Genomic DNA, 10,713 nt, shown 5'->3' with positions numbered 1-10,713 from the left:
AAATTCACAGAGAATGGGACATTCTTCCTACACGAGGTATCTGATATAATGTCTACAATTTCACTGAGCAATTACATCCAACATAACAGAACAACCGCTACCACTTTTTCTCAGATTATACTGTCGGTTAAGTAAAAAAAGGCACAATGAAATAGTAAAATGAGTATACGTTAATGAACCAGCAATAACCGTCTGTCAGCACAATTAAAAAGCGATGCAAAAATTGAACAAAACTGTCCTATAAACCATAAACCATCAATGACAGATTTTGTGTAAACATTAATTAGGATCATTTGAATCTAAATTGGCTATTTCATCAGTACTGATGAGAAAAATTGCGTCTGGAGTTAAAAACGCGAGTCGTTTACAAGAGACTTTTTTTATATTCAGTCCGGAGGTGGTATATTATTTGTTGATCGCTATAGTTTTATCGAAGTTTCCAATAATGTGTGGTTGTATATTTATATGCAGAGTGTATCGTGTATTAAGGTTCTTCATGAAATGTTTTTTAGTATAAAATCCAAATGGTAGTTAAATATGTTTAATAAATTGAATAGTTATGATAACTGCAGTTATTGTCAGAGATTGTTATTGCATGACCAGGGTGATTCTGTTTGAACATGCATACTGCAAGATGGTACAATAGATATTTATCAAGCAAAAGATGTTTAAATACTTTTAAGGTATCATATTTTCATAATGTTTGTCTATGGTATGTACTCGGCCAATTTGTTCATATACATTTGGACTGTCTTTTACTCCAAGTTCTTGGTAAGATGATACATTGTCCATTCCTATGTCTTCATACTGGTCTCCACTGAAAAGATAATATTATTCAAGGTTGTGGATATATAACTTTATTAGGTCATGATTTATTGTGGTTATAAATATATCTGTTGTACTGAAAATCAACATGTTTTAAAATGTCAATGAAACAACAAGGCATCAGTAGAAAAAAAGATTTCAAGCACTTTCAAGTACTGCCAAGCGAATATTTCTAATTCGGCATAATATTAACATTGATATATTTGGGTAGGATTGCTTTGGATGATTCCGGTGACAAAAGTAGGCATGTTATACACCATTGTGTAGAAGAAAAAAAAAAGATTTACGATATAACAAATTTTAGTGGGGTTGACAGCCGAGAGATCGACATAAAACGGAATTTCGTGACCGACTGACATTTTTCAAATATGCAACTTAAGGATGTACTTAGGTGAGGTTAGGTAAAAAATTAGAAATTAAGAAATTAAAATTGATACTATAAGCTGGTAGAGCATCAATTAATGATAAAGATAAGCTAAAAATATTGATAGGTCATGGACCTCCTTTTCGAGATATTTGAAATTTAAAATATGTCGGGAAAAGGCTGACTCGGACTTTTACCCTAGATTTGCATTTGTATTATTTGGGAGTCAAAACAAAGAAAGAAAATCAAGAATCTTCTAAAATTTTGGTAAATGACCTTTCATGAGCTATCAAGTCTTATATGAAAAAATAAATGGGTGTTATGGGGCAAAATATTTTACATTGCATTGTATGGAAAAACACCAAGGATTTCGAACATTTGACACAAATTCCAAAACCTCATCTAAGTACATCCTTAAGTACCTTGTGTTGTACTAAGGTTTATTGGAATTTATTTGCTGAGACAAGTATAGACTTTCTACTTACATTTTTGATTCTTCACGTTCATGTTTAGATCCTGCAAAAAACAATGTCGAAAATGATTTTTCTTCTTCCAGAAAATACACCTACGACTCATTTAAATCGATCATAAATCAGAACCAATAACGATAACTGATTTTTTTTTACTTTCATTTTTATTTATTTTAATCTTTAAATAATCGGAAGCCTTGATGTGTCATTTCTCTGATAACGCAAAATTATAGGTAGACGCAAAACATACATAAAAAGTGTTTTCATTTATCGGTTTCATGTTGCTTTACACTTTCGGTTATGAACAAGTAGTGTTTATCATGTTTATAGTTTCGATTTATATACGGTATTGTTGGGTTTTTTTTGGAAATACAGCAACTGATAATCAAATGTTAAAAAGCATGGAGTGATACCAGCAGATGTTTTTATTTTAATTTTATTCACTGCAAGAATAATGAGTTTGCTTGTACTCTAATAAACTCATCGTAGATACCATGCAGGATAAAAAAAAATCTATTTACGCTAGACGAGCGTTTCGTCTACAAAAGACTCATCAGTGAAGCTTGAAAAAAAAATGTTTAAAAGACCAAGCCAAATAATGTAGAAATACGCTATTTTTGGCTGGTTTGTATTGCATGTTTATTTGATGAAATTGATCAAGATCAATAGAGAATGAGCTATTTTTTAAGTCTTTTAACTCATATTGTTGTCTTTTAGATAGTTTACTTTCAAGATGATGATTGCCTTTTGTTCATCGCTCTTTTCACATGTTTTCCGACCAGCGATTCAGGGTTTGGAAACTTGTTTAATGAAACATGTAAAAGACTCAGTGTGGATTAAAGAGTGATTGGTTTGGTTTGTGTGTATACATACTGTCTCATCTTATAGCCCGGCATAACACCAGTCTCCATGTGTTATTATAATATTTTTGGATTGACATTGAATGACAAACTGTCTTCTTTGTGACGTTTGCAATTTCTGACGCTGAATATGCGAAACAAGGAATGTGGTTTTTTTTTTTTATTTGATAGATGCGGTTTTAAAAAAAAAAAATTGTATATGTTTCTTTGTCTTGAGATTGTTACACAGTGATGACTGCTGTAATATTATTTTGACTATTTTACCGAATATGTCTGTTTTGTTCACGCATCTTTGTGAAAATAACGGAATTTGATGCGACTGCCATAAAAGTGAGAGGTTAAGTGCTATAAAACCAGGTTCAATCCACCATTTTCTACTTTTTAAAATACCTGTTTTCAGGAATATGACAGTTAAAGTCCATTTGATTGGTGTGTTTTATCTTTTGAGTTTGCCATTTGATTAGGGACTTTCCGTTTTGGATAGGGTTTAGTATTTACTTTTGTCATCACTTTATGAATACTGTAACTAGTATTAAAATGCTAAGACTTACTTGACGGTTTAGGAGTTTTATTTTTTCTGTGTCTCAGGAATAACCAAAATATCAATACAAGGATAAGAACACTACATAGAATACCACCAACTGCAGCTCCCACTACTGTTCCAATTGAATATCCTGTATCTGACAATTGTGCTACAAACATATCACTATATAAGACGTCTTATATGTTGATAAATGTCATAATGCGTAAATATACTTTAAATACATTAGATTCTCGTGTTTGCTAGCTTGTATTATGTTATTAATTTATTTGTCATAAACGACCATATGTATTTTCACATATTGTTACTTAAATCTGGACCTTTGTTCTATCAAAGTGACATTGTGTACTTGCATTGGCGAAACGACAGTTTTCAGACGTGGACCGAAAAGTACCTAACCTCTGTATCACATTGATTCGTCCTCAGTTATTGATGGGTTTCAAAATTATTGACATATTACAAGGTGGGTTTTAAATATCAGTTGTTACCATCCGGGATCTTCATGATCTTTCTAGAAGATAAAACTGCATATTTTTTTAGGAATGAAAATGATTTCGGAAAAATTGAAATTTACTTTAATATTACAAATGACAAAGATAAAACGAAAACATATTATCAAAAATAAAAGGTAAATCTAATCGGTTGTTTCGATCATTTAAATTCATACACCCTATCCTAGGTTATTTTATTGAAAATAAAAACACAGCACACAAATCTTCCACCATAAACGCTATATGCAGGTGTAATAATAATATAAAATAACTACATCTTGTTCATGATTTAACTAGTTAACATTTATGATTCTTGGTTGACATTCTTGCCTGTCAGCTTCTTGGATAAAAATTTAAACTCCTTGTATCATACTATGTTACTTGGATGAGGTCCGGCGTTCCCTTTATTTTATGCGTTAAATTCTGTGCTAACCTTCAAGATTATATCTTTTAAGTTCACGTGCATATTAACGTAAACCTAACTAGTTCAAAATAAATTGTTTGCTTGAAGTGCATTCAGACATCTTCATTAGACAAAAATCAAAATTTCAAAATACATCACACAGTTAGACAACCGTCAAATTCCAGACTTGGTAGAGGCATATTGATTTTATTTATAAAAAGATAAAACTTGAATTTAAACAAACATGTTTACTTACTAAAATTTGCCTTTCAAAAGCTCTTTTTCTAAACTATGCAAATTTTAAATGTCTACTTTTCATTTTATCCCTCCCTAATCTCTTTGTTGATGAGACTTTTTTTACGAGATATGAAATCGGCTGATGCTTACGTTTACTTTTTGATGACGCAAAATAGATTTTCTGTACTTTTTCTCCATTTTGATTAAGTATGTTCGCTGCATACAGCTATAAAAGAAAAATATTTTTATCATCTTTATTTGATCACACAAAGAACTCAACTGGAGTTAAAAATTGAATGCAACAGACTTTTTTCGATTTATCACTCGTCAATAACTTCGCTCATGTCTGCATTACAGCAGGAAGTCACCACTGATGCAAATGACTGCAACTTTTAATACTTTGGATATCAACTTTGATGTTTTTGCTTTGATTAGAGCCTCGGACGCACGAAATTCATCTAAGTCGTAAGTTTTATTACTAGTACTCGGTTGATATCACTTTCCAGTTGAACTATTAGTTTTTCCAGAGAGTAGTATCAGCTCATGATCAGTATTCCGTGAAATCGACTCTACTTCATTTAATTTTTTTTAATAATTCATGTAATTCACAGTTGATTAATTAAGAAATTATAAAGCAACCAAAGTTTCACCTCACTCATGTAAATAGTTGTTTTGTTAACACAGCTGTAAGCGTTTTCATCGATTCGTACATGCAAATCTCTGAATTTTAATCAGTTTGGTTTTGGGATTCATAAAGTAGGTTTATCTATTCGAAGCGTGTCAGACACATTTGATTAATGAATAGTTATTTCCTTTCATCGGGTTTTGTAACAGTAATTACATTTAAACTTAACTATGTTTTTGCCTTGGTTTTAAGTGCAGTTTAATTTTTTAATTGATTTTTGTCCTTGGATTTGTATCTGCATTTTGAAATGGTCGTTTACTCCTTTGGTTGATCTCTTTAGAGTACCTCTTGCTTCGTAAATAAAACCATGAAATTTTGTAAATCATTAATTTTGATTATGCAATCCTAGGTATTGTTCTAATATCAATTGTCTAATTCTGCATTTACATTTCATAGTTTTAAAAGGTAGAACAAAACAAAACTATCTGTCCCCGGCTTAGTATATTTCTAGGATTTTAATTGGTTAACGCACGTCGTTACAAACCCATAGCCCCCGAGTGTTGCTTACCCATATCCCCGGACATTGCTACCCATTACATCGCGGAAATTCACGCGCGTTTTCCTTAGTTCCGATGTTGTTCCTTATGAAATATCGAATTCTGTAGATTATCCATGGTGTCTGTATTATTAGATAAAAGATAATTAATCCACTAACGATTTTATCTTATTATGTCGATTATTTGCACTCATTTTAGTAAATGCATCACTATTTTGCTACATAGTCAAAGAATGGGACTACTGACCTAGATTTGAAAATGACCCACGTTTACGTCACACCGTCTATGATGTGACTCTCACAACTTATAGCGCCAAGTTCGACCCATTTCACTTGCTCTGTCTTTTTTTTTTTTAGATTAAAACGTCTTATATTTGTCTACCTGTAGCGTTCTACCATAGGTAGTACCCTACACCCCGTTCAAAATATGTCAAAATCCAAAGTTTCAATAAAAGATATTTAAGAAATGAAAAAAACGTTACTTTCACGTTAAACTTTGTGGTCGAATTTCTCTAAAAATCGTCAGATTTAGACTAAGACTGGGGATACATTCGTTATCTTCGTTCATATCCATAGATATTGATATTTTAACACCCTTCAGTACCCTGTACATCCTTCGGTTGCGCCTCAGGTGTACTTGGGTACTTCAGGGTTTAAAATATCCATATCTACGAACGTAGATAACTTATAATATCTCTAATACATTTCAAATTGCAAAATTTAATATTTAAACATATCAAACAATTGCTACAGGCATCTTCTTAAGTTAGAAATGGTGGATTAAAATTTAATCCTGGTTTCTATGATGAGTTTATTCATAGTTAGCTGAATTTCTAACATGTATGCTAGTCACATTAAACACGTTCACCTCAACTTTGTAGTATCTATCCGGTGTAATGTAATAAAATTTTTGTAACACCTCAGATTCCGCAGGAATAGTTTCAAATATCGTAACCTGAAAAAAAGACGATATATACTTTCTTATATGTCAACATGTCAACCTACAAATTCAAATAGTCTTGATAATCGTATAAATCAATAATCAAGCATTTGTTGTCTAAATTGAACTTAATTGTTATAAGTAACACAACAAATGAAAATTGTTTAATAATATCATATAGCCCTTCATGGAGGATGTGTTATCAACAAAGTTATTTTTTTTGTATTCTTGTTGCTTCCAGGTATCTATGATGAAATCATTTACTTGTTAGTTTTATGTGTAGTATTTTGTGTTTGGTTTAAATCTTTTGATCTTTTCTTTGTTTCCTTGTCCTTGTATTGAGTGTGTTACGCTTAAACATAAACTTTAATTTCCCCCTTCACTATCTTCTTTACAGTAACAATATTTCGTACCTAAATATGATTTGGAAAATTGACCTTTGCAAGATTTGACGGTCATTCACATTTTATTTGAATGTTTGGAAACACTTTTGTCATTTTAGTTCCAAATTGTTTGATCGTGGTTCTATTAATAACAGGTATTCAGGAAACATTAACCGTACAGATGATTTCATTTAAAATATATAATTAGAGTATTGTGATTTTTGACGTTAATGTCAGGCCAGTTATTTATAAGCTTAACTTTAAAATATGTTCACATACCCCACTGATGTTATGTTTAATTATATACTCTTTTATGATACTGTTTCTTTCTCTCAATAAAGGTATAGCCCATGTTACTTGCATTGTCGTGAACACATTCGATGGTGTCATTATCTCAAAATTTGTTACTTTTCCTGGAGCTGAAAAATATTTTTCACTCTTTTACCTACTATGTTTTTTGTGAATATAATGGTATTATGTGTCATTTTTATATCAATGAGAGGTTAATACGTCAGTGTTGAAACCAGGTTGAATCCACCAGTTTTAACATATGGAAATGCATGTACTGGACAGACACATCAATGAAAAAGATAATGGTGCTTTGAAAAACCAAAAATGAATATGTGCGATTCAGAAATTCAGTGCCCTATTCTTTTTTTGTAGTGGTGATTCGTATCATTCATATACTCTGCTTTTTGGGGTCTGTTTTGCTAATACAAGTGTCTTTTGTAATCTAATCAAAATTTTAAGCCCCGCCTCTCAAGGAGTAAATTATAATATCAAATTGTACTTTATTTGACAAACTAGTAGAAGAGACTTGTATCCTTAAAGCGTACCATTATCAGTTTGTCAATTTGCGATATTATCATAACAGCTATGTGGCTCCCTTTCCGTGGATGTTTTCATTTTGTTAGGGTGGTTTAAAATACTTCATTTGAATTATTAAAGTCTTCAACATGTTCAAGTTTTACAATGTCAAATTCTTTCAAAAAGGGGCATCATAGTAAGTCTATTTAGAGAGACCCCGAATGAATCATGGCTTCATACATTTATATATCAGGTCATTTGGTATAAAGGATAACAAAAATCAGGACATTGTTAAGACGACCAGGGCTATACTGGTCAAGGGGTGTGTCTTCGTTTTTATCAGAGATACTTTTATAACCAGCACTTTTCTCTTCTTTTCTGTTAATGACGCAATGGTGTCAGATCTTGGGTCAAGAATGGCATTATTAGTGTGAAAAGCAACACTCTTTGTGTGTCCTTGGGTTATGGGTAGCAACGTCCTTCTCTACGGGTATTAATTATTCAGAGCTTCTGATTTTGTTTCATAGCGTGCGTTAACCAATAAAAGCTCTAGAAATATAGTAAGCCGGGGTAAGAAGGGTAATCTACCTTTACTTTTAAACTTCAAGGGACTATTTTTCGACCTTTATAAATATTTGGTGGTCTTAGATATATGTTACAGTCGTGAGATTGACGCATCATAAAGTTGATAAACTTCTTTTATTGAATTCAACAACTATGTATATTTTGTGTACGTTTTTAAAAGATAAAAATTGGATGAAAAGATAAAAAAAAAACTCTTACGAGCTTGGTTTGTCTTTATAACTGTAGTCATCAGTGATGTAGCGGCACCTTTGATTGTACTTGCTGTTACAGTAAATGTAAAGTCCCAGTACTCCTCTAGTCCAGTGAAATCAACAGTCTCAGTATCATATCCTTTAAAATAAACAAAACATTAAGAAATCAAACACTTTTCGTAATATAATCATGTATGTCATGGATGGGTATGGATTTCATGATTTATCTATGAGAACCTTTATTTCTAAAAAAAATATTGATTTGTCATATTACTGGTATACTCACAGTTGTGAACAGGGATACCCATTAAGGGATGAATTATGCATACATCTGTTCGAAAAAAAACAATGATATAAAAACTCAGAGAAAAATTGATAACATTTAATGCAGTTGAATGGGGAATAAAAGAATACGACATGATGAAGTGGGTTTCTTTTCATATTTCAAATGTACAAACTAGTTATCATATTTTAGTAAAGTCTTATATATCCTTAAATGAGTTTTTTTTGCTAAGATTGATTCATAAATTAATTCATTGTATACTTCATATTGCAATACATAAGTACCAACCATTCACTGTGATGTCTTTTACATATGTATATGTTCCTCCCAAAACCTCATACGCTTTTACCCTATACGTTGTGTTGCCCGGTTTCACAGTTGGTTTGGTCCATCGCACCTTTATGACTGTTGCACTTTGCACTGTAGTTATTACACTGCTTGGTATTTCAGGCACTAAAACATTTACATGAAAATGAAGAAAAACTAGGTTACCATATTACAAGAAACTTATCCAGAAAGTTACCTTTATTAGTTTTGATTGATTGATTGATCGATTGTTGATGCTATACACCCCTATAAGTACTTATGAATGTATCGTGGCGGATTGTTTTTATTGGTGACAGAAGCTGTAATTTGGCTCTTACCTTTTTCGTGAACAGACATAATGATTTTTTTCAGATTATTTGTTTTATTCTGCCGCCAAATGTCTTGCGTTTAATGTTTGTTTCGCGAAAGACATACCTACTTTGCATATATTATGAAACAGACATCGTACTTCATACAGCCCCGTATTATCACTTATGTGTTGACATGAAACATCGTTGATATCATCATAGTCATGAATTAATTGTTTATAAAACTTTGATTTTTTGAAATTCTACAGCTGCTTCAGATATAGATTACCTTAGCTGTATTTGGCAAAACTTATAAGAATTTTTGGTCCTCAATGATTTTCATCTTCGAACATAATTTGGCTTTTAACATATTTTAGATTCGAGTGTCACTAATGTGTCCTTTGAAACCCAAATGCGCGTCTGACGAAAATATAAAAATTCAATCCTGGTATATATGATGAGTTTATTTACAACCAAAGAGTCGATGCCACTGCTGATTGAGTTTTTATTCCCCGAAAGTATCGCCAGCTCAGTAGTCAGTACATTTGTGTTGACATGAATTATCATTAATATGGTCATAAATATTAAGGAACTGTTAACAAAACGTTTTGAAATACTTTCTACCTGAGGAATGGATAACCTTAGCTGTATTTCGCAAACATTTTAGGAAGTTTAGGTCCTGAATGCTTCTCAACTGCATACTTTATTGGCATGTTGACATTATGTTATTGTCTTTTTACACGACACGCGCGTCTAGCAAACATATAAAATTGCAATCCTGGTTTCTATGATGGGTTACTTTACAAGAATAGTGTTCTTTATAAGAGCTTTCTCCCCTGTAAAAAGATATCGACACAATTTACTGTACTCCAAGGAGAATTCAAAACGGAAAGTCCCGAATCAAATGGCAAAATAAAATGACAATACATATTAGTCGAATAGACAGCAGCTGTCATATTCCTTACTGGGTATTTATAAATGTAGAAAATTGTGTACTGAACCTGTTTTTTTTGCGCTAAACCTCTCGTTTATATATATATACGACAGTCGCATAAAATATCATAGGAGCAATGTTTTTTCAATATCAAAAAAGTATCACTAGTAGCACGATTTTAGTCTGAAATGGTCATTTTGGTCTGATCATATCTTAGTTGACTGGATTTACCACTAGAGAAAAACGTCGAGACTTTTTAGACCGTTAAGACTCCGTTACGATCGATAGTCTCATCAGGTAAATCAGACCGTTAAGGCATGTCAAGATTAACCAGACTGGATCTCCTAGCGAGCTGTTAAGATCCGTTACGACGGTGTCAGACCAAAACAGACCATGGATACAAAATTACGTTAAGAGGCTGTCAGACCGTGTTCAGTCGTGTTCCGATTTTATTTATTTGGACACAAAACATGCAAAACGGGTAAAACTTTCCCAGTGTTTATCAGGGGTTGCTCCCCTTTTAAGAATAAAATTAAAATTAAAAAGAAGACGGTTTATGTTAACTGAAAGTCTACCATGTCCACTTAATTAAATAAAGAAAATA

At 32.1% G+C, this 10,713-nt stretch overlaps 1 protein-coding gene across 1 annotated transcript in view; it reads right to left on the bottom strand.

Moving 5' to 3' along the window:
- Positions 1–678: 678 nt before the first annotated feature.
- LOC143048855 (uncharacterized) overlaps positions 679–10,713 on the bottom strand; it is a 43,054-nt gene continuing 33,019 nt past the window's right edge. Inside the window, exons 11-18 of the mRNA XM_076222724.1 lie at positions 8,850–9,014; positions 8,286–8,417; positions 6,975–7,114; positions 6,241–6,327; positions 4,342–4,417; positions 3,071–3,211; positions 1,675–1,705; positions 679–817 (exon numbers count right to left, since the gene is read on the bottom strand). Of these exons, the coding sequence (XP_076078839.1) occupies positions 679–817; positions 1,675–1,705; positions 3,071–3,211; positions 4,342–4,417; positions 6,241–6,327; positions 6,975–7,114; positions 8,286–8,417; positions 8,850–9,014 (911 nt within the window). The remainder of the gene's footprint in view (positions 818–1,674; positions 1,706–3,070; positions 3,212–4,341; positions 4,418–6,240; positions 6,328–6,974; positions 7,115–8,285; positions 8,418–8,849; positions 9,015–10,713) is intronic.

This window comes from Mytilus galloprovincialis, chromosome 10, assembly GCF_965363235.1.
Source record: "Mytilus galloprovincialis chromosome 10, xbMytGall1.hap1.1, whole genome shotgun sequence".
Classification (NCBI taxonomy): Eukaryota; Metazoa; Mollusca; class Bivalvia; order Mytilida; family Mytilidae; genus Mytilus; species Mytilus galloprovincialis.
This window is presented reverse-complemented; position numbering and strand designations above follow the sequence as displayed.